General features: G+C 36.2%; 2 protein-coding genes across 2 annotated transcripts; both read left to right on the forward strand.

The window, feature by feature from the left end:
* The first annotated feature begins 1,196 nt into the window (after nt 1-1,196).
* Nucleotides 1,197-15,640, forward strand: LOC104212275 (protein BONZAI 1-like). Its single transcript, XM_009761498.2, has 16 exons — nt 1,197-1,523; nt 3,482-3,529; nt 4,632-4,780; nt 4,861-4,909; nt 10,612-10,668; nt 11,230-11,418; nt 11,504-11,638; nt 12,443-12,504; nt 12,590-12,692; nt 13,000-13,114; nt 13,773-13,849; nt 13,932-14,069; nt 14,178-14,342; nt 14,930-15,043; nt 15,122-15,215; nt 15,350-15,640. The coding sequence occupies exons 1-16, from the start codon at nt 1,374-1,376 to the stop codon at nt 15,442-15,444; spliced, it is 1,740 nt and encodes a 579-aa protein (XP_009759800.1). The 5' UTR covers nt 1,197-1,373; the 3' UTR covers nt 15,445-15,640.
* Nucleotides 15,641-19,048: 3,408 nt separating this feature from the next.
* LOC104212274 (ethylene-responsive transcription factor ERF113-like) lies at nt 19,049-21,767 on the forward strand. The gene is made up of 3 exons (XM_009761497.2): nt 19,049-19,418; nt 20,878-21,270; nt 21,367-21,767. The coding sequence occupies exons 1-3, from the start codon at nt 19,262-19,264 to the stop codon at nt 21,594-21,596; spliced, it is 780 nt and encodes a 259-aa protein (XP_009759799.1). The 5' UTR covers nt 19,049-19,261; the 3' UTR covers nt 21,597-21,767.
* Nucleotides 21,768-25,298: the final 3,531 nt, after the last annotated feature.

Here is a 25,298-nt window from a genome sequence, read left to right on the forward strand (position 1 = left end):
TTATGTACATCATATATATAATTTAACCCGAGAACTACGGGTTCACGTGAATCATATTTTATACCGTGCATCCGCCCCTATGAGTAAATTCACATGGTTTAATTTGAAGTGATAGAATTATTATCGTATGGAGCCAACAGGCGCTAGTTAAGGTTTTCTTTCTTTCAATTATAATATATGAACGTGTAGAGATTAGATTATTAGAGTGAAAGATAGAGAAAATGTTTACGTACACTTTATCATCCTGCAGGATTACAGTGAATTTTTGTACATTTGTAATGTACCTAACAAGATATAATATAATATAACAATTATACTATGCTGTTTCTTCACATAGCAGTTGAGCTTTATTTTCCTAAAGAAATTTCATCTATAGAGTATAGACCTTACCATACGAGCTTTATAAGGAGTCTTCCACTAGTTAAAGCGGGCGCTATTATTATTTTCGAGTTAATAACTTTAGAATACTATTATTTCATTACTTCGTGATAATAAATTCGAACTTAACATACGCAATTTCAACATGTATTTATATAAATGGAACTGAAAATGATGAGCACGTTGTTATCTATCATTAGTAATAGTGGCATTATTTCGGAACAGGTAGAATAAAAGTATCGACACTATGAACTACTGCATACAACATATATATATATATAGAAGAAGCGGACCTACCCTTAAGGTAGGGGTTACCTCATAGGCGGATTTATGATTTAAAATTTATGGGTTCGAGAATTTATTATGTCTAAGTTACTAGGTTTCAAATTAATAAATTATATATATTTTTAATAAATTTCTTCAGACAAATACATGCTATTGGGTTGCAGCCGAACCCATAGGTCGTACTCTAGTTCTGCCCCTGGTTATCCCCCAATAATTTCGGTAAAAAATATATGTATTTATATATGTGTACATATCTCAAATAATATGTATATATTTTGCCTGATATCCAAAGATTCGAAGCTTATATAGCTGCATTGGTTGATTTTGGCTTCTTTTTGCTTGTAAATGTTATATGCCATTTTCACTTACCGGTCAGTGATTCGGAATCGGAGTCTTTTGGCAGAATATTGAAGAACACGTAGGAAATTATCAAATTTTCTTTAGCAGAAGCCAATTGCCATAAAACAATAAATAAGCAAAGCCAGATAATTGGAATAAATGAGCATTTTTATTTGATTATTGGCAGTAGGTGGCCCACAATGGTGGGTCAATCTCAATTTCTACTGTCCCTTCTTCCATTTCTCTCTCTCTCTTCCAAATTTCCATATTCAACGCCCATTACACTAGTAAGCTAGCAGCTGAAGTTTCCGCGCGCGCGCACACACAAGAGTAGACATTTGGATTTGTTGCTTCCTGAAATTGTAGCTGCCATGGGAAATTGCTGCTCCAACGAGAACGGTGGACATTCGGCAGCTGGCGGTACCGGTGCTTACGTGGCTAATCCAAACAACGGTCATAACGAAGCCGTTGATGCTCTCCTCAAGTCTCGCGGTTACGACGGCGTCTACTCGCATGTCGAGGTTCTTCACTCGCTCTGTTTTTTCACATTTTCCTATACTGTGTGTTATCAGATGACAAATTTCTGTTTTTTTTGTTTTCTTTTTCCTACTAATGGTGCGGATTTATGTATCGTTGACTTGGCTTTGACTGTGAGAAGAATTCGAAACTACTGTATTATGCCCTTTCTGAACTGGCAGCCTGATTAGATCTGTCATCAACATTTTACTGTGATATTTTTAGAGTTTAGTTGGATGATTGTGGTTGATTAAGATCCTTGATGGGGAATTCGTGTTAGGTGAGGATATAGTACTGTTTCTTGTCATTTATCAGATTGGACTTGCAAGTTGAATTGGCATTGACTTTGGGCAGAAGATTCTAGAAACTGCCTTATTGTGTGATTGCTGAACCACCAGCTCGATTAGACGTTTCTCTCAACATTTTGACTTTTCTAGTTCAGTTTGTTCTATATCTATGTTAAGGGATTGTATGCTTGTCCACAACAGAGAAACAAACTGTATTATATTACTAAACTGAAGTATTAGTTGGAGAGGGTACTATAGGTGAATCACAGCAAAGATTGGAAAGTAACTTGTTCATTTCCAAGCAGATGGTGTTGGGTGTGTGTGAGCAATGGATGTGGAAGGATGAGAGCAGAAGAGTACTTAATTAAAAAATTTGCTCTTGTAGTTTGCCGTAGTTTTCAATTAGGCAGTATCCTATAGAGGATTTGTTTTTTTTTTATAAGGTAAATTGTATTAATCAAAAGGGAGAAACTCCCGTATACAAGAAGTACCTATAGAGGATTTGTATAGCCGATTCCAACTAGTTTCGGGTTGAGGTGTAGTTGATTGATATTGATTGATCAGTGTATATTACCATAGTTTGCCTACCTACGGATGCATGTGATCTTTGATATGGCTATACCTCCTCTAGCCCATTTTCATGTTTTGTCATCCACTGGTCTTACAAGTTTTCGGAGAATGTAATGCAAATAACATAAGTGTACCTTATCCATGTTTCAATATCTCAGTCAGTGTAGAAAAGAGAAAAATATATGAGGGAGAAGTCAGAAGAGGAAATGTTAGTTGACTTTAGGGTGCATGATAGTATGCTGCAGCTAAATAAGGGTTCTCAGTCTATGTATGTGATTAAAGTACAGTATGAACGTGACGTATGCTTTGATTAACAGGATTGAGATTCCAGCTTTTGAAAAGGTGCTTCTTTTGTTCCGTTGCCACTTTCCACTTATCAAGACTTAAATCAATTAAGTTTGACTGCGGAGTAAAGTTGACCTATTTAGTTTTGGTTCTTAAGTTAGAATGTAGATATCACCTTAAAAGTGATATAAACTACAAATGCAGTCATCTCAAAACATTTAACTTGTGCTTCTATAAACTAAAAGGTCGCCTATTTCGAGTATGGGAATAGTTATTAATTCAAATCCAAAAGCTCAGACTTCTAGCTAAAGGTGTTTTTTAAGGAGTCGAGCTGTTGCTATATCAATTTTTGTAGTTGGATATCTTTTGCATCCTCACAATTCTCTAAAGATGGCCCAGGGGACGATAGGCCAAATACAAATTTGAAGGCTGCCAAGTTGCATAAAAGGATTACTGACCTACTGTTGGCTTAATAATATTTTACTGTGCTATGAAGAAGGAAGATAAAGTATGTGATGTGTTTCAGATTGATGATAAATTCTCCAACTTTTGGTTTTCTTATGACGTAACTATACTGATGCTGTTACTTTGAAGTAATCTATATCGTTTGAATTTTTCCACATTGTATGAGCTTCTTATTGATCTTTTTGCAGCATAATATCATTTTGCAACTTAATCACTGTTGGTAAACTACTTAACCATTCTAGTTCTTGGCTATTAGCCCATGACAAAATTAAGCATTGACGATTAACCTGTGCTATGAATATTGAAATATTCCTTTTTCAGTACTTTCTGGTTTAAACTATTCTATTCACGTGCAGTTGTCTCTATCTGCTACCAGTTTGCGTGATCGCGATGTGCTTTCCAAGGTTTGTTCCTTATTAATTAGAGTTTAGTAATGTGAATGACAAACACTGACTTTCATGTGATGTGATTCATGGTAACACTGCTTCACGATAATTACTATTTTCAAATTTTGTGCAATTTATGTAACTTCATTTCCATAATTGGAGTAATACACTGAATATTTGCAGTCAGAATGTTTTTCATTTCATTAGCGAAATCATTATCAGGGATCAGTGTTAATACTTAGATGTACACCTAGAAGATCATTCACTTATTTTACATATGATATCCTCCAAAGTCCAGCACTAGGTTCTAGAGGCAAACTAGTGTGGTGAAAGGTTGATGGAACTACACTTCAGAACCATGGTATCAATCATACATATTGATGAATGAATAGTATATGCTGCTCCTTGCTATTATCTGATATCTTCCATTTATATCTATGGCTAGCTTTTGAAATATGGTTTAGTGGAAAATGCCACATTGTCAGACTCACTCCAGAATTAATGATGGAAAGTTATTGTCTTTCGCAATACCACAGATATCACAACTTTTTTTTAATGGACTTCCCTTCTAAACTGGCATTTTAGAAACTTATTGACTTTGCGGGGTTAATAGTTTGCATATTTCTATGATGTTGAACGAACTAGTGTCCACCTAACCAAGAAGTATCCTATTTCATTATACTATATAATTAAGGGACACATTTTCGTGTATTTTTCTTCTAAAACTCTTAGGAGTCTATTCTTTTGTATGTTGGTTGTTGTCTCCCCTCCCTCTCTGTCCCTTTTTTCTAGTAGATTGTCATTGTCTTAGTTCTATGGATGGTCCCCTTGTTAATTTACAATCCATGCTAGCATCGTAACTGGTAAAGTTGCTGCCATGTGACCAGGAGGTCATGGGTTTGAGCCGTGGAAATAGCCTCTTGCACAAATGTAGGGTAAGACTACGTACAATAGACCTAGTGGTCCGGCCCTTCCCCGGACCCCGCGCATAACGTGAGCTTAGTGCACCGAGCTGCCCTTTTTTTCTATTTGCTAGCATCATTCTCCATTTCTTGATGTAAAGATATTTTTGTCTTTACCAAGTCATCATGCTCTCCTCTGAATCTTGTATTGTTTACAGAGTGACCCTATGGTAGTCATATATTCAAAAGGACGAGATGGTTCATTGCAAGAGCTTGCCCGTACTGAAGTAGTTCTGAACTCATTGAATCCCAAGTGGATTACAAAGTATACTATTGCCTATCATTTTGAGACAGTGCAGAATTTGGTGTGAGTCTTTGACACTTCAGATCCTGGTTTTTGTCAATTAGATACAGCTTTTCTGTCTTACAAGATTCCCTTTATCTCAGGTTTCGTGTCTGTGATGTTGACACTCAATTTCACAATCAAGATGTCAAGGTATATATGTGTTATTTTTTAGGATTTCTAAGTATGATACTTTTCTGATTGCTCCCATGGCAATTAATCAAATAGTCTTTTGCCCGTCATATAGGATTAAACTTTAGTTCTGAAGCATTTATAACTATTTGATTTTCACCTAACCTTGGGACGGATTATGAGAAGACTTGAGAATGATGAAATTGATGATCAGAGGGACTGCTGGTTTACTAATTTTGACTATGTAATGTGATACCTGCTCTATCACGTTGTATCTATACTATTTTTTATTTTTTTTCCTCATGGATTACCTAGGGTGATTCCTTTAATATCTGTTAGTTTCATTGTATAAATAGTAGTAAATAATCCTAATCCCATATGTATTAGGAGTAGGACATGTACTGTATATATAGGGCTCATTGTATCATTGTCATTATCAATCAATAATATATTTTCTCCCGTGCTTTCTCACATGGTATCAGAGCATCGGTGAGAAGAGATCGTTGTGCGTCATTCCAGATATCCGGGAAGAAAGAACTCAGTCACCGTGCAATTTTCCGGTGACCTAAGTGACTAATTGCGTCAAAGTCACTAATTATCAGTGTTGTGCAAAATCCAACACCACCACAAGGTTAACAAGAGAGATCCGACCAAACTCCAGAAAAAATCACCGGAAAATAGTTAGCCACGCGCCTGTCGAAGAACTGTTTCCGGCGGCGCGTCTGTCACACGCGCCGACGCGTGTTCCGGTCAGATTTTGAAAAAATTTCTCAGGACAACTTCATCTCCTTGAAATTCCGAGTCCATTGGTACTATTTCCGACAGATTCCGACAACTTTGGAATTTTCCAGCGAGCTACATTGATTTTTCCAGCGTGAACAATGATCCCAGCAATTTTCTGCTTTTTCCGGCACGATATTATAATGGAATTCGTACCTGAAGCCTTTAGCTCACAATCCGTTGGATTAAATGCAATAAATCCAATCCAGATGGTTTCTTTACCGGATTATATTGAGTTCCTTCAGTACAAAGCACGTAAACAGACATCTTCAGGATTAACCTCCGTTGTTCTAACAAATAGTAGCATGACTGGTGTCTCCCAATCTTCACCTTCTGAGTCTTAGGTCATTGATTCAGGTGCATCTGATCATATTTCTGGTAACAAATCTCTTTTTACTAGTATCTCATATTCTCAATCTCTTCCAACAGTCACAATGACCAATGAGTCTCAAGCCATGACAACTGCAATAGGTCAAGCAAGTCCACTTCCTTACTTACCTTTAGACTCGGGTCTTTATGTTCCTGGTAACCCTTTTAATCTCATAGCCATTAGTCGCTTAGCCAAATCACTTAAATCTACTGTTTTATTTCTTGATGACCTTGTTTTTATACAGGAACGCAGTACAGGGCGGATCATTGGTACCGGACGTGAACCAGATGGACTTTATTGCCTTATCCTTGCAAAATCACATGGACTCGCATCTTGTTTTCCTCCAATAACTTCTCCCGTTACTGATTCACCAGATTTATTACATAAATGGTTAGGACATCCCAGTTTGTCAAAACTTCAGAAAATGGTACCTGACTTATCTCACTTGTCCACTCTAGAGTGTGAGTCGTGTCAGCTCGGTAAGCATACCCGCTCCCATTTCCCGTGGCGTCTTGACAATCGAGCAGAGTCACCTTTTACTTTAGTCCATTCAGATGTTTGGGGTCCTAGTCGGGTTAGTTCTACCTTAGGATTCCGCTACTTTGTCAGTTTCATTGATGATTATTCTAGGTGCACTTGGATATTTTTGATGAAAAATCGATCTGAGTTGTTTTCTATTTTCCAGACCTTCTATGCTGAAATTCAAAATCAATTTGGGGTTTCTATCCGCACATTTCGTAATGATAATGCCCTAAAATATTTGTCTTCCCCATTTCAGCAGTTTATGAACTCCCATGGGATTATTCATCAAACATCTTGTCCGTACACATCCCAACAAAATGGGATAGCTGAAAGAAAGAATAGATATCTTATTGAAACTGCTCGTACCCTACTCATACAATCTCATATTCCGCTGCGTTTTTGGGGGGATGCAGTTCTTACATCTTGTTATCTTATTAATCGTATGTCATCTTCAGCTATCCAAAATCAAGTTCCATTCTCTGTCCTGTTTCCCCACTTACCTTTGTTCTCTCTTCCACCCCGTGTCTTTGGGAGTACGTGCTTTGTTCATGACCTTACTCAAGAAAAAGATAAGTTAGCTCCTCGTGCTCTTAAGTGCATATTTCTGGGTTACTCGAGAACGCAAAAGGGATATTGATGTTATTCTCCTGACCTTCAGCGATTTCTTATGTCTGCTGATGTTACCTTTTTTGAAACCCAATCATACTTCACAGGTCCAGTTAATCACTTAGATATTTCTGAGGTGCTACCTGTTCCTTCTTTTGGAGATTCAGTCCCTATCTCCCATTCATCTTCCTCCATAGCTCCACCGCCTACAGTTCCAGTTACAACTCCACCACCTATAGCTCTAGTGTCACCACCTAGTCCAGTTCAACCTTCTACAGCTCCACCACTCCTGACTTATCATCGTCGTCCGCCCCCAGCATCATGCCCAGCTGATTCACGTCCTGCACCTGACCCTGCTAATACTGCAGACTTATCTCCTCTTAATCAACCGATTGCACTACGGAAAGGTATATGGTCCACACTTAATCCTAATCCTCATTATATCGATTTAAGTTACCATCGTCTCTCATCATCCCATTGTGCATTTGTATCATCTTTGTCCTCTGTTTCCATCCCTAAGTCTACAGGTGAAGCACTGTCTCATCCCAGATGGCAACAGGTTATGATTGACGAGATGTCTGCTTTACATACGAGTGGTACTTGGGAGCTTGTTCCTCTTCCTTCAGGTAAATCGACTGTTGGTTGTCGTTGGGTGTATGCAGTCAAAGTTGGTCCAGATGGCCAGGTTGATCGACTTAAGGCTCGTCTTGTTTCCAAAGGATATACTCAAATATTTGGACTCGATTACAGTGATACTTTCTCTCCCGTGGCTAAAATTGCATCAGTTCGCCTTTTTCTATCCATGGCTGCTGTTCGCCATTGGCCTCTCTATCAGTTGGACATTAAGAATGTTTTTCTTCACGGTGACCTTGCGGATGAGGTTTATATGGAGCAATCACCTGGTTTTGTTGCTCAGGGGGAGTGTAGTGGCCTTGTATGTCGGTTGCGCCGGTCCCTCTATGGTCTAAAGCAGTCTCCTTGAGCCTGGTTTGGTAAGTTCAGCACAGTTATTCAAGAGTTTGGCATGACTCGTAGTGAAGCTGATCACTCAGTATTTTATCGATATTCTGCTTCAAATCTCTGTATTTATCTGGTCGTTTATGTTGACGATATTGTTATTACCGACAATGATCAGGATGGTATTAGTAAGTTGAAGCAACATCTCTTTCAGCACTTTCAGACTAAGGATCTGGGCAGATTAAAGTATTTTCTGGGTATTGAGGTCGCTCAGTCTAGCTCAGGTATTGTGATCTCACAACAGAAGTATGCCTTAGATATTCTTGAGGAGACAAGAATGACAAGTTGTAGACTTGTTGACACTCCGATGGATCCGAATTCTAAACTTCTGCCAGGACAGGGGAGCCTCTTAGCGATCCTGCAAGATATAGGCGGTTGGTTGGTAAATTAAATTACCTCACAGTGACTAGACCTGACATTTCCTTTCCTGTGAGTGTTGTGAGTCAGTTTATGGATTCTCCCTGTGATAGTCATTGGGATGCAGTTATCCGCATTTTTCGATATATAAAATCAGCTCCAGTCAAAGGCTTATTGTTTGAAGGTCGAGGCCATGAGTAGATCGTTGGATACTCAGATGCTGATTGGGCAGGATCACCTTTTGATAGACGTTCTATGTCTGGATATTGTGTCTTAGTAGGGGGAAATTTGGTGTCTTGGAAGAGCAAGAAACATAATGTGGTTGCTCGGTCTAGTGCAGAAGCAGAATATCGAGCAATGACTATGGCCACATATGAGCTAATTTGGATCAAACAGTTGCTCAAGGAGTTGAAATTTGGTGAGATTAGTCAGATGGGACTTGTGTGTGATAATCAAGTTGCTCTTCATATTGCGTCAAATCCAGTGTTCCATGAGAGAACTAAACACATCGAGATTGACTGTCACTTTGTTAGAGAAAAGATACTCTCGGGAGATATTGCTACAAAATTTGTGAAGTCGAACGATCAGCTTGCTAATATTTTCACCAAGTCCCTCACTAGTACTCGTATTAGTTATATATGTAACAAGCTTGGTACATATGATTTATATGCACCAGCTTGAGGGGGAGTGTTAGTTTCATTGTATAAATAGTAGTAAATAACCCTAATCCCATATGTATTAGGAGTAAGACATGTATTGTATATATAGGGCTCATTGTATCATTGTCATTATCAATCAATAATATATTTTCTCCCGTGCTTTCTCACAATATCTACCACCAATGCGCTAGATTTTGAATTCAACATATCAACTATGTGGCCTGCATATATGTCTCAAGAGTGCTCTTTCAAGAACTTTTATTCTTGAAGTATTGCCAGAATTTGTAGTTAAGACCATTTAACTGAAAGCATCAGGTAAAAATTGGTAGTCATCGTTGTAGCATGGGTATGTTACCAAACTTCCAAGAAACTCTAGTGAGGATATGCTGCTGTTGTGGATGGAACTAAACTTTTGGTCTGTTTCACCAAGCTTCTAGGAATCTTACGCTTTAATTTTTTAAATTTGAAAAGTTCTTATTAGGAGAATTAAGGTGTTAGGCCAAACTTCTGGAAATAAATAAGTGCTTTTGAGAAGTAATAATACTTGTTCTGCAGTACCATCTTGGTGCTGTTTGCTTAACCAAATTTACCTTATCAAAAAAGAAAGAAGAAGTAATAGAAGCGGTTTTTCTACCATGGGAAAGAAGCTGTCTTTCTGCTGCTCAAAAGCGCCTTTGAAAAGACTAGCCAGACGCTTTTGCTTCTATAATACTAACAAAAGAGCTTCTCGGATGATTTGCCCAATGCAAACTGATACGATATGAAAGTACGTTTTTCTGGAACTCCACTTGACAAAAAATGCTTTTGAAAATAATGGATTTTGGAAGTTTGGCCAAACGGGCACTTCTCTAGATTTTAAGGTCTTCTAGATAAGATTTGTAAGACAACTTCAAGTTCATACAGTCACTTTGTTAGGTATATCTTTTAACTTATAGACTGCTACTATTTTAGCATCCCAGGTACTATGGTTTGGAATATTCGTTAATTTTCTTGTACATCTAAATGTGCTCTTCTTTTCTCAGATTTCCTCATTAGTATTTGGTTTCAAAGTCATGCATATGGTATTTTACGTTATCCTTTCTATCGGCAGAACCTAAAATTAGCGATGAACTTCTCCTGACTCACTTGGACTTGCAGTAGATCAGTAGTAAGATAAACATGCAAAGTTGACCGTTTCTGCTTCCATTTTCTTCATTCTGCTTCATTGTCATCTGTGCAGGCTGTTGGATAGTAACTTTCATATATTACCTGATGAGTACGGCATGTGCCTTGCAATTCACTTATTTGGTCCATCATTTTCTGACTATGGCCAAAGATTAAACCATTTTAATTTTTCAAACAATATTAAAGGATACAAACATATATAATCATGGCTCAGGGTTAACACATCGAAATTTGCATAACTTGTACAGATGATTAAACTGGAGGAGCAGCACTTTCTTGGCGAGGCTAGTTGCACATTAGCTGAGGTGCGGATCACTTCCCAATACAATATTTTGCTTTTGAATTTATAATGTGAGCATAGTTCTCTTACTTATGGTGTAAGAGACAAGGGCATGGCTCAATATTGGGGGTGTAATTTTTAAATGAACTGAAGTGCAAAGAGAAGATATATTTCACATTTAAGGCTCTATACTGTGTGTAACTCAGTTATGAATAACCCACCACTGGGTGCTTGAGAATATATTGTTCAGAGTTCAGTTTTATCATATCTGTTACTCAGGGTTAGCAAAATGTTGCTACACTAGTCCTATTTTTATCATCTTGTGTGTTGGTCAGTAGTTAAAAACATTGTGGATTTGCGTGATGGTCAACGTATTCTGCTTGATTTTTTTCTAAGTTTATAAATGTTATCAGCAAGATAATAACCGCATTTGATGCCTGCTTTAAACCTGTTTGATCTGTTTCTCCTGTTTATGTTCTTGCATGCAGCTATTCTTCTTTCCATTTAACGATTTCAGGATCAGTATAGCTGTTTGTATGAAGCTAGTTTTTTTTCATTAATCCAATGATATTGGATTTGCTTGTAGATTGTCACAAAGTCAAACAAGTCCCTGACCTTAGACCTGATACGTGGAGAACAATCTTCTGGTCCAGCGCAGACCCAAAATTCAGGGAAGCTTACTGTTTGTGCAGAAGAAAGTGTTGCCTCAAAGACTACTGTAGAGTTGAGACTGAGATGTTCAGAATTAGTGTCCAAGGATTTGTTTTCAAAAAGTGTAAGACCTCATTAGAATAGTTTTATCTTTTGTCGTTTTGAATTGCGTAATGGATATAAATACAAAATCTTACTGCTTGTGGCAGGATCCATTTTTGGTGATATCCAAATTTACTGAGAGTGGAATGGTGGTTCCAATTTGCAAAACAGAAGTTATAAAAGACGATCATAATCCAAATTGGAAACCAGTTTCAGTGAATATTGAACAAGTTGGAAGTAAGGTAAAAGAAATGTTCTTCCATGTGCTTGGCAAATTTCTATGAGTTAGTGTGCCCCTAAAATGTAGAACCTTGAAAGTGAGGAACAGGAAAACCTTTGAATCAGATTTTTCTATGAGCTAGTGTGTCTCTTTTTGGGACCATGTGCTATTCCATGTGAATTAGATGTCGGTATGAGCAAGTGTGAAATTGCTAGAACTTTCTGTATGAATTTTGAAATTTGTGAAAAAGAAAATACTTTTGATGTAGCCTTTAGCCATATTTTCTTTGGATTGCTAACTCAATGGTAGATAACTCGGCTTTTAAGTGTAGCTAGTTATCATTTACACACCAATGAGTTGAGGGATGCCCATGCAATTGGTAGTACTAAATTTTGGCAGATCGTGTGTTTACACTGAGAATAATTTCCATGTATTTGCTCTTTAATTTAACATGGGATTTTCTAATTCTATTTGTTACTGCTTCCTTTTGCTTCTTTCCTTGAGCAGAGGGTCTATCAGAAACAGCCTCTCTACCTTCCCGAAGGTAGGGGTAAGGTCTGCATAAACACTATCCTCCCAGACCCCACTTGTGGAATTATACTGGGTTTGTTGTTGTATTTTCTGATTCTATTAGCATATTTAGGTTGATGGGATTCTTTGGAGTACAACCAACCATTTCTCGTCTAATATTATTCCTGTCTAGCTTTAAAATGTACAACCAGTAATTTTAATAAATTGATGGGGATGCATCTTCTGCTCAATAGTCATTCTTCGAAGTATGCTTGAAAACTGGATTATGATATCAATAACATTTGAACAAATGCAGGACAGCCCACTGACTATTGAGTGTTATGACTTCAACACAAACGGAAAACATGATTTAATTGGGTAAATGATCTTTCCTTCATCTTTCCATCAGTTCTGACCTCTACAGACTGGAAACTGACAGTCTTTCTCCTATGCCAATTGTCAGAAAGGTTCAGAAATCACTAGCAGATTTGGAAATGTTGCACTCGGCTGGTTCGGCCGCAAATCTTTTCATACCAGCTGCCGTGGGACCAAATTCACAAAACAAGGTAAAAAGTATATATTGTCAGGAAAAGATACTTTTTAATTATATGAAAAGCCACCAGAGTGGTGGTGTGTTAGGCCTTGATCCCTATGTCATATATTAGCATCCAAAAAGTAAATACATGAAGGAAGGGCATACGTAACCATATCTCCTCAAATGAAACATGAAGATTGGACATGCCCAATCTTGTCCAACAAAATATTCTACTAAAAAACATCATAATCAAAAGTAAAATGTCCAAGTAGTGCAGGAAATGATACTTCTACTTTAAACTTTCTGCCTTTGGTCATCAAGGTCACTGATTTTGCCAGGTCCTAAAGAGTCAGCTTTTTGTGGATATCTTCTTCGAGAAAACCCAGCATACATTCCTCGATTACTTGGCATGCGGCTATGAACTTAACTTCATGGTGGCCATCGACTTTACTGGTATGTGTTGGTGTACCTATGCATACGATTTTTACTCTTTTGTCTTTCACGATATCAGGTTTGAGCAAGAGTTATGTTTCTGTAGCTAAGCATGGGGATATTGCCTTCACCAATGTGATGATTATCATGGAGGATCTCTGACCTCCGTCTTTCTTTTTGGTATCGGGGTGGGGGTGGGGGTGGGGGGGGTGGGGGGTTCAAGATTGAGCCACCTTAGGGTTTGAAGTTCCTATTCTTTTTTCTTAATGACGGTAGTGTCCTGGCCAACTTGCACGCACTTCAACTATTCCACTGGGTCCTGCTACCTTATACTGGATTTGAAATTTCTACTCTTGGAATGCTCATAATTCTGTAGACTGTGATTGTCTGTGTGAATGTACAATATCACCTTGAATTTAGCTAACTTGTTGCATTTTAACTCCACCTTCACAAGCAAGCTTTAATGTCATTACAGTTAGAACTGCTTGGATAAATTGAAAGATGTAATAGTATGACAAAGTTTGATTGCCACCTACAAATGATATGCATCTATTATGTCAATTCTGTTAATTGGCTTACATTTATTTGTTTCTCTCGGCTATCTTGTGCTGTGGGTTTTGGATTTTTTTGTTTGGCAGCTCGGCATGCATTTGTTTCTCACATAACTTGTGTTTGTCAGCTTCTAATGGGAATCCGCGCTTACCTGATTCATTGCATTATATCGATCCTTCAGGAAGGCCAAATGCTTATCAGAAAGTGAGAAAATGGTCTTGTGCATAATGATCTCATATGTATCCTTCATATGAATGACTTAATTGAATCGGATTTCAATTTTCAGGCAATCTTGGAAGTTGGAGAGGTCTTACATTTTTACGATAAAGACCAACATTATCCTGCTTGGGGGTTCGGAGCGCGGCCAATTGATGGCCCTGTGTCTCATTGCTTCAATCTAAATGGAAGCAGTGACTACTGTGAGGTACGCAGAAGATCATTACATGTGCCAAATTTATTATATCTTAATGTTTAATTCCCTTATTTCTATTTATTTCATCGCATTTTATTAATCAGTATTTTCTTATTCTAGGTGCAAGGAATCCAGGGTATCATGACGGCATACATGAGTGCCCTTTTTAATGTTTCACTTGCAGGACCAACTATATTCGGACCAGTGATTACATCAGCTGCAGATATAGCAAATAAGTCTTTGATGAAGGGCGAGCGAAAGTATTTCACTTTGTTAATAATCACGGTACATCTCAGTTTGTAAGCGTAAACTATCTCTTTTTCAATTTGGATGACCACTGTATTCTCATCTTATTTCCTGATGATCGTGGTTTTTAGATAAAGTTAAATGTTAACCGTTATGTGCTATCTTGTTGGCTTTCACTGATTAGAGTTATAGCCAACTGATCTCTTCTCAAACATCTGAAGTATGAACTTTGCTTTGTAACATTAACCTGATTTACCATCAAGCCTTGCTAAGTTAAGCTAGGCAAATGGTACTGGTATCTAGACATATATGTGTATTTACACAGAAAAAAATCACTGAAATGCATTACAATCTAAATTGCGAGGACTCTCCAAAATGTAGCCGCACCCGTGTCGGATCCTTAAAAAATGCACCACTTTTGGAGGATCCGACACGTATCCGGACACATTTTCGGCGTGTCCGAGCAACATAGATTACAATAGTGTGGAAAACCTTAAACTTGAATTTCACTTTGAGTGAAGCTCTTCTATCTGATTTTTGTCGAGGCTGAATTTTATCATGGACATTTGTGGCTGAATTTCATATATTCATGTTGATGCTGAACTATATTATTACAAAAATTCCAGGATGGAGTGATAACAGATCTGCAAGAAACAATGGATGCCCTTGTTCATGCTGCGGATTTGCCATTGTCAATTCTTATTGTTGGGGTAGGAGGAGCAGATTACAAGGAAATGGAGGTATGTATTTAATATTTCTCCACATGTAGCATATCATGGTATTAAATCGACTAATGGTCCCATATTGTATGTTCACAGATTTTAGATGCTGATAAAGAGAGGCTTGAATCAACACGTGGACGTGTTGCAGTGCGTGACATAGTCCAATTTGTCCCATTCCGGGATGTACAAAGTAGGTCATTGTGATGCTTAACAACGAGCTCTCTCTGATTGAATAGGATAAATCAAACGTCCTCTTCCAAGACTGACACTCGTGTGAGTAGGCTTTCGCTGTATGTGATCTGATTCCTTTGCATTCATTTGCAGGTGGAGATGCCTCGATCCTTCAATCACTTTTAGCTGAATTACCTTCCCAGTTTTTGGAATACATGCGGCTCAAAAGGATCCAGCCAACTTTATGATCATACAAGAATTGTACATACAAATATTGATTCGTGCATTGCTCCGTTATAATTGCCATTTTCGAGCTTTTTTCCCACGTTGCCAATAGTTTTACTTTAGGATGTCTGATTACGTCTTTTCTTTCATATTCCCAGAAGCTTGTATAATTTATTATGTTTCTTTATAATCATGTATTTGTTGATTTTGTCGGTAAAATTTTCTTATGGAAGTTCACTGCTTTTGTACTGATCGAGTAAATTCAATCTCGTTAGATGAGAGGACGCTGCAATTACTTCATTTTGTGAGTATCTACACATTACTTGGCTATTTAATCCCAAATACTTAAGAAGCTAGCCACTGAGCTAGCCCTTAAGGTGCGGCCCTTCCCTCGGACCCTGTATGAACGCGGGATGCTTTTATTTAAGGAGCTAGCCACTGGAAAATGCTGCGTTTAGATCGTAAAAATGCTTGCTTGAATAGAGTGCTTCTATGTTTGCATGATACATGAGGATAGAATCAGAGCGTTTTGCATGATACATGAGGGATTCCTTGATCGGACCAAAGAAGCAACGTCAGTTTGATATATAGGAGTAACATTATTTCTTCCGTTTGACTATATGTTATGTCCAAGCTATATTAGTCTTTGCTTTGACACAATCAACGTTCTATTTTAGCTCGTCAAATTCTCAAATTCAAAGTCAAATTGTTGAACTATGTAATCATGTCACCTCAACCTTCAACTTTTTCTTTCTCTTTATTCCCTTTAAAATGTTATCCGTGAACTTGTTAATAAGGTTCTCATGTTAAAACTTTAACCACCAAATGTGGTTTTATTTGAACAAGAGACACTAGAGGTGTGTTTGGTATAATGGAAAATGTTTTCTTGGAAAACAATCTTATTCATTTTTCGGTGTTTGGTATGCAAATTAAGGAAAATAACTTCTCAAGAGTATTCATAAATAATTTAGATACAATAAACATGAGCCATAAACTTTCGAACCAACAACCTTTCGGACCCACCAATTTCATAAACTTACGAACCACTAAACTTTCGAACCCGTAAACTTTATAATTTCTAAACCCGTAAACTTCCAAACACATAAACCTCCGAACTCATAACTTTGGAACTTGTAAAATTTCGAACGTGTAAATCGAAATATGAAAAAACTAAAACTGAAAATATATAAAAAAAATTAATTTTCCCCGGGGGGGGGGGTGTGCAGAAAAAATAAAAACAGAAACTTGAAATTACAAAAAAAAAAAAGTTTAAAAAAAAAACTTTTTTTTGTGCGGGATGGTGGGTGGGGAGGTGGTTGGTGCAGAAAAACGAAAAAACAAAATTTTGAAATTATATAAAAAAAGGTAATTTTTTTTTTGCGGGGAGTGGGGGGATAGCGGGATGGGTGATGATGGAAAAAAAACTGAAATTTGAAAAAAAAAAACCTTTTCGGAGAGAGGGGCTGGGTGGGTGGGTATGAGATGGGTTGGTGAGGGTAGGGAGTAGGGTGAAAAATATTGAGAAGGAGTTTTGAAAAATATTTTTTACTTCTATTGATAAGGAAAATATTTTCCTCCGCTGAGAGAAAAATGCGTTCATAAAAAAAATATTTTTCAAAACATTTAAGCTAACCAAACATTGAAAAATTAAAAAGTATTTCCCCCCCCCCCCCCGAACCAAACACCCCTACATAGCAACTTGTTTTTCTATGCAGCAATTTCAGGTTCTCCTCCTTTACCTGCCTTAACACACATAAGCACAGGCGCGTGCGTGCACACACCAAAAAATTGCCAGTGGAGTTAAGTATATACGGGTATATATAAAAGCTCCGAAATTTTGAAGAAAATAAAGGGGAAGTTATATTGTCTTATCATGCTTATCTCTATGTTAAAATTTTCCATAAAGAAAAAATTAATGGGGAGAAAATTTACAAATTAATAAGATAAGCGAGAATACATGCATGGACGTATGTTTGAGTAAGAGCCTTTTTTTTTTTTTTTTGGTAATTATTTGAGTAAGAATTTCGTTATCAAAATTATTTCAAATAAAAGAAGAGAATAAAATTAAAAATAAAGAGTGGATATGAAGTTCAGTTCCACCAGGGTTGATGGTGACAATAACAAAAAATCTATAAGATGACCAAGTCCTCCACCTTTTATTGTTTGTTTCACTATCTTATTTTCCCGTATGATTTGTTAGAACAAGTATTGACTTGACCTGCAGCTGCAAGCATCAATAATAGAGCTATCACTGGTTCACTATTGTAGTCAATTTTTCATTGTTTACCCTCAATTTTCTTCTTGAAATCATTCAGCCGGAAAACTCAAGAAGAAAATGTGTTTTCTGGTAGGCATATTTGAAGTATGAGGATGAACATCTAACGAATAAATTTCTAAACAATCATAATTTTTTTATAGGTTATTATATTACTTCGGGAAACTAGGAGTCTTTAGATCGCAAGATATATGTACCAACTATATAACGAGTGACTTTAGAATTTACATTGTGAATTCAACAATAATTACACAATATTATTTGTCATGTCATGTAGGAATTTCCCTTTTTTGCTTATTCTTCTCCTTTACACAGCAGTTGAGTAGAAAGGAAGACACTAGTGGCATATATGACATTATGCAAGCAACTCTTTAAAGAAATTAGTTCTTCATCTCTTTTTTCTTCTCCTCCTTTTTTTTTTTTGTGGGGTGGGGGGGGGGGGGAAGGATTCAATTCTATCTTCTTGTATTAAAGAGGAGAATGATAGAAGCATATTCAATTTAGAATTAGTAGGAAAATGAAGTAAAATAAAGAAAGGTAATATCGAAGAACAAAGCAGGAAGTTCGACCAGAAATATTTCACGATTTTGTAAACTAAAAGGCGTCTTAATTACAAGTTAATTTCTTTTCTTAATTCTTAGTATTTGCTTTATGAACTCCTTGTTCATATCGATGAGAAACAATTATCACCATTCTCAACTAGCTAGCTAGGACTCATGTTTGTATGTGGTTCGCTAATTTTTTTGTTTCTTCCATGAAAAATTATACTCCCTCTGTTTCAGTTAATTACGTGAATCTATTTTCTTTTTAATTTATGCCAAAAAAAAAATGACATCTTTCCTTATTTAGAAATAATTTACATTTATGCAATGATTTACAGCCACACCAAATATATATGCCTTATTTTACACCACAAGTTCCAAAGTCTTCTATCTTTTTTTAAACTCCGTGTCTAATCAAATAGGTTCACGTAAATTGAAACGGAAGGAGTAGTAGTAGTAATAGTAGTAGTAGTAAAATAAGCAATAGGGTAGTCCGGTGCACGAAATATTTCGTGCTCACCATGGTCTAGGGAACGGCCCCAACCAAGGAGGTGTGATATATATAGACAGTCTACCATGATGTAAGCGTCAGATTCGTGCACGGCGAAATAAGTTACTCCAAGGCTCATGTCCTAGTAAAATAAGCAGTAACGACAAATTAGCATGACCAATAAATATTAATATAAAATCTACACTCATTCTAGATACGTAGTTCACATAGTCTATAAATCTATAGTTGTAAACCCTAGCATTTCCTTCCTCTTTATTCTCTTACTCCTATATATACGCATTCTTCAATCTTCACTTTTCTTTGTTTTTAACTTCTTCATGTGTTTTCCTTTCAGCAGTTAGTACAAAGTTAGAGCTCCTAATTAGCTACTGTGTTTGAATAAAATCATAGGTTTTCTCTTGAAGATTTTTATTTTTTTTTAAAAGGTAGCAAAAGTGGATCAAATTAGAAATGGCAAGAGGCCCTTTTCATCCAATGAATCGAAGGAGAAAAAAGATGAGATATTTCCTAATATGTACTCAGCAGCTCGATCTCAGCAAGATATGTCTACTATGGTTTCTGTCCTCTCTCAAGTTATTGGCAACACTTCTTCTACTATTACTACTGCTGCTGGAAATACCCTAAATCATCTCTCTGTGCAAAACCAACCTCAGCCCAATCAACAACAAGGTATATGTACAGTCAGACTTCTTCATAACCGTCATCCTTTTTAATAACACTTTACTCTAACGTACGTTACGTTCAAGCTTTCTTTGGAATTATTTTTCATGTTATAATACATGTTTCCTATAATAACAGTTCACTATAATAACCAAAAAAAAAAAAATCAGAACAAACGAGGTTTTTATAGAGAGGGTTAACTGTATATCATTTGGTTAATGAGTTCGTAATGAAAATCAGATTAGTATATCATGCAAAACTATGAAACAAACTTCTCTTTTAGCCCCTTTTTATTAAAGACAGAAAAAATAATGTGTATTAATTTGCAACTTGTTGTTGATGATTTTCATTATCAACCAAATTTTATTAGGGTTTTTCCAGAAGATGACTAATTAATTTATAAGATGATAGGTATAATATACACTAACGATGTAAAGAGTTTTTACACCATAATTAATTTAATTTGTTGTAGTTGTAGGTTCCCACTCTATTTTTTAGATTACTGTATCGGGCTTGATAGATGTCGAGTTAATTACCTATTGTAGAACTAAGGTTCATTTTATATGATGGTGTGAGATAATTATGTTGGAAAATTAGTGATATCTCAAAAGATAATGTTTATTTTGACTTGGAAAATCTTTTCTCTTTGAAACAATATTTACATCTACTTATTATTTAGTAAGTTATTATTAATAGAGTCAAACTAGCCGCTAACTAGCCGTTATCTAGCCGTTGGAGCAACGCCTATATAAACATGTCTTTGGAGAGCTAAAGACACTTTCTAATACAACTTTTTGAATCATCTTTTCCTCCTATATGCGGGGTTTCTTTCTTGAGTTTTCTGCTAGTTCAATTCATATTCCCAGTTTAATTTCATTCTTGAGTTTTCTGCTAGTTCAATTCATATTCCCAGTCTCATTTCATTCTTGAGTTTTCTACTAGTTCTGTTCCCGGTTTAATAACTAGAAAAGCTTGTTGAATCCTGGGGGATACGCCTAATTTTATTTATCACTGTGTGACCGAAATATCCTTAAGGACAGTGTCCTATAGACACGTCTCAAGCTAATTCTTATTCTCCATAACCAATTTTTCCAACAACTTATATACCTTTTTGTAAATTAAAAAAAAAAAAAAGACAGTTCGATGCATAACACAATACACATCCCGCGTTCATGCAGGGTCTGAGAAAAGGTTGTACCCTAAGGGGTGTGATGTAGACAACCTACGTTAATTCAAACACTAATGGTTGCTTCAACGACTCGAACTCATGATATATATACAGTTGACCACCCTTCATTGAAAAATTGCACTGTGTATATAGGTAAAATATTATGTTTTATAGGTATATAATACATATTGAACACCCTTTGTCAGAATTGTTTTTTCACTTCTTTCAAATTTGAATACCCTCGAGAAAATTCCTAACTTCGGTATACCTTTTTGTTATACGTGTTGTATATATGTGAAGGGAATATTGAAAGAAGAAGACATTATAGAGGAGTGAGGCAAAGACCATGGGGAAAATACGCAGCCGAAATCCGTGACCCAAAAAAAGCTGCTCGAGTTTGGCTTGGCACTTTTGAAACTGCTGAAGCTGCTGCTATTGCTTATGATGAAGCTGCACTTAAATTTAAAGGAAATAAAGCTAAGCTTAATTTCCCTGAAAGGGTTTTAGCTAAAACTGAATTTGGTTACCTTACTACTGCTGCTACTACTACTCAAGAGCAATTAATTAATATTTCAGCTGCTAATTTTCTCCCAAATTATAATTTCAAGCCTTTCTCTCAATTACAACATTACCCTCAGCTGCTTCTCACTGGCAATAATAATGCTGATTCATCAAGATTTAATCACACATCAGGTATATAATATTAGTGGCGGGTCCAAAATTTAAAAGTCGTGAATTCTGAAATATATATTTAATTTCATGTACTTTTTCTTTTTCATACTTATGCAGGATTCGGTCCTGACACACTGAATACTGCTGAACCAGCAAACTCATGGTTAAATCCGCCACTGTCAAGTACTTCCATTTCAGAATCATCGTCGATGACATCTTTGGTACAACAAGCACCAAGTAATTACCAGCAAGTCGATGAAAATATTTCATCTCAATTTTGGAATTCTTCGAGCTCAAGACCTAGTGAAAGTAGTAATAATTGGGAGGAATTTTACTATCCAAAGTAATTCTTTCAACAACATGAAGGTTTCTTGGGGATCGGATGCCTTTTACTATCGGCGTAAGTTTTTTCATATTTAGTTCCAAGTTTTTGGTTTTGAAAGTGGATTTTAAAGGTATAAAATAATTGGTAGTTATGTACTTATGAAAATAAATTTCACGTGGTTTAATGCTCTTAACTCTTCATTCCCCCTTCTCATCCCTAAATTCAAAATTATAGAAAACAATAATATGAAATATTATCAACGAAGGACGTATTTAGTATGCATCAACATTTAACGGGTAAGTTATTTATTTCTACAGTCAGTGTAAAACAGTTCAAAGGTCAAAAAGTCACAATTTGACTAAAGTGTGTACCACTTACAACTTGTTTGGATGGTTGTTACCTGTATTGTATCGTATTGTTATTTTAAATATAATATTTGTTTTCATTGTTATTTAAATTTTATTGTATTGTATTGCCAAATCCATCGTTACGTAACAACAAAAAGTGTCACTTTATGGAACGACGGATTTTTTATGGTGGCGTCGCTTTTTTTTTTGGTTGCTTTTTTCCTCTCATCTTGCCCTTCCTTATTATTGAATAATCATATTTTATTCTTTACCCTACTTTTTTATATAATAATTCTACTCCGTATCCTTTTTTGGCAATGTTGCAAGTTTGTTTTTCTTGGTAATGACGGCAAACGATACAATCTATACAAATGTTATATTCATCAAACAATACAATTATACAATGCAGTATAATATAATACGATACATTATATGAAACGACATGTAACAACAATCCAATATATTGCTTAATAGTGCAATTGGATGTTACATTTAAACTTCATAATTGCCTAAACTAGATGCATTAAAGCTTGTGGCTTTATATACTATATAGTGGGAGATTAAGCTATCGCTTCCTTTAATTTGAGCATAAATAGGCAGTAGTAATTATAGATTTTATACTTCTGTCCTTTCTTTTTAGTATTATCAGCTTCTTATACAATTAAACAGCGTTTGTTCACTGCAGAAATTGGGTCATTGATGGAGATGGACAGTAAGTAGTAGAAAATCAATGAGCTAAGTCTAGAATGTTATATTACCAATTAGGTTAAGCCGTTAATTAATTAGCCTAAATGCTGCTTAGGCATCGGGTACACACTATGGCCATCATTAACTATTCATATAGTAAGATGAAAGTTACACATACATTTGTTGTGTAAATTTTTTGATTCGATCGGTGAATTTTAACCTGTGATAGTGTAACAGCCCAGTCCACTAGTGATATTGTTCGCTTTGGGTCTAGGCCGTTCAGTTAACGGTTGTGGGGCAAATCTCAGTGAGAACGATGAGTCCCTAAGGAGGTGTATGTGACACCCTAGGCAAATCCCTCATCGAGAAAATACGGGAGAGATGCTGGGTATATAATGAAACATACCTTAGACTCTGGTGATTTACTAACTCACAAGCTAGTACTTATCACAGAGATATACTGTTAATTATATTATGGAATATGATTGTGTAAATATTTTGTATCTTTGTCAGTGCACAGAACTTAATATTCATCTATACTTATCCTTAAAATATCAAATCTTCTCTTTTTGTATTAGAGAAGAAGAGAAGATATAGTTCGACTCACCTTTTTGACACTTCCAACGTTTGATGCTGGTGATCTGATGATCGGCTTCTCCATTTTTGCATGTAAACGTGCATGCATCATCAAAAGCTAGCTTTACTAGAAAACGCAGCGAACATGGTATATATATTTTAGTGCAAAAAAGCTTACATTGGAATGAGTATATGGCGTGTGCTTTTGCTTGCTTATATTTATACAGTTATACTTTTGGGCATTAAAATCTTTAAGTTCTGTATTCTCTATATCATTGCTGTATATTATTATTGTATGAACAAAGAGAACGGAATGTGAAAGGAATGAATTTACAAGTCATGGAATTCGGCTTTTATTGACGATGTCAACTTGCAAAAATACAAAGAGACAGTCATCTATTTTCAACTGGGCAAAACACGTACTACCACGATTAGGTTTGACCGTTCATGAATGGTTGACTTTTCCTCTTTCAAATAGGCCGGATTCGCGTCGCAAAGTACCATATTAGGGGTAAAGTACTCTCTAACAAAAGCAACTCCATAACAATGGTTCGAAACCAGGACCTCTAGTTAAGAACGAAGGAATATTTAACTCTAGTTAAAGAATTAAAATCCTAGATCTGTCTCTGATCTGTAACGACCCGGCCGGTCATTTTAAGGGTATTAGCCTCGATCCCCTATTTACAGTTTTTTCCATATCTTTTCTGCTTATGTGACTTGCCGGGAGGTTTTGTTTTTGGTTTCGAAGTGATTTGGGACACTTAGTCCCTAAAACGAAAGCTTAAGTTCTAGGACTTTGATCGTAGTTGGAACTGTGTGAAGACGACTCTGAAATGGAGTTTCGTCGGTTCTGTTAGCTCCGTCGGGTGGTTTTGGACTTAAGGAGCGTGTCCGAATTGTGATTTGGAGGTCCGTAGCTGAATTAGGCTTGAAATGACGAAAGTTGAATTTTTGGGAAGTTTGACTGGTAGTGGACTTTCTGATATCGGGGTTGAATTCCGATTTCAGAAGTTCGAGTAGGTCCGTAATGTCAATTATGACTTCTGTGCAAAATTTGAGGTCAATCGTACGTGATTTGATAGGTCTCGGCATCGATTATAGAAGTTTGAAGTTTCAAAGTTCATTAAGCTTGAATTGGGGTGCGATTTGTATTTTTATTGTTGTTTGATGTGATTTGAATGTTCGACTAAGTTCGTATGGTATTTTAGGACTTGTTAGTATCTTTGGTTGAGGTCCCGAGGGCCTCAGGCGTGTTTCAGATCATTTTCGGATTCATTTTGGACTTGTGAGAATTGTTGAAGTTTTTCAACTTCTGGTGTCATCGCACGTGCGATGAGTTTGGCCGCAGGTGCAGACACGCACGTGCAGAAGGAAGCTCGTAGATGCGGCCCTGGTCTGTAGGGGTGTTCATAAAAACCCAAAAATCGAACCAAACCGACCAAAAAGTCGATACTTTTTAGGTTTGGTTTGGTTTTGGTTTTGGTTTTGGTTTTAAATTTTAAAAACTAATCAAATTTGGTTTATTTTTTATTTTAATCAAAAAATAACCGAACAAAAACCGAACTAAACTGACTATATAAGTAGCTAGTTAAATTTATTATTACACCTATGTATATGTATATTTTTATATAAAGTTTCTAAAATATTATGGAACATATTAGTTGTTTGTATTTTAAGTCTAGTTCTTTGCTATTACAATAATCTAACTCCTTGCCTTTACATTCTAGTTTGATTTTGCTAAGTACAAGAATTATTTCATGTTAAAAAAAATCTATTTTTAATTGAGTACTTAAATTATTCATCACTATTTGATTCAATTATCATCAATATATTATGGTAAATGATAGATTTCTCAAAGAGAAATTAGTTTGATAGTGTTACGTTGAAAATATAGTGGCCGTAATATGTGTTTGTTAGTGTATATCTCATATATAAGAAAAAGCCCGATAAATAACCAAAAAAACCGAAAAATCAAAAAACAGATAAAAACCGACAAAAACAGAATCGCTGAAAAACTGACTTAATTGGTTTAGTTTGGTTCCAACATTTTAAGAACCGACTTACTTGGTTTTTTTTTGGGAAAAACTGATCCAAACCTGTCACGCCCCGAACCT

Source organism: Nicotiana sylvestris, chromosome 6 (assembly GCF_000393655.2).
Source record: "Nicotiana sylvestris chromosome 6, ASM39365v2, whole genome shotgun sequence".
NCBI lineage: Eukaryota > Viridiplantae > Streptophyta > Magnoliopsida > Solanales > Solanaceae > Nicotiana > Nicotiana sylvestris.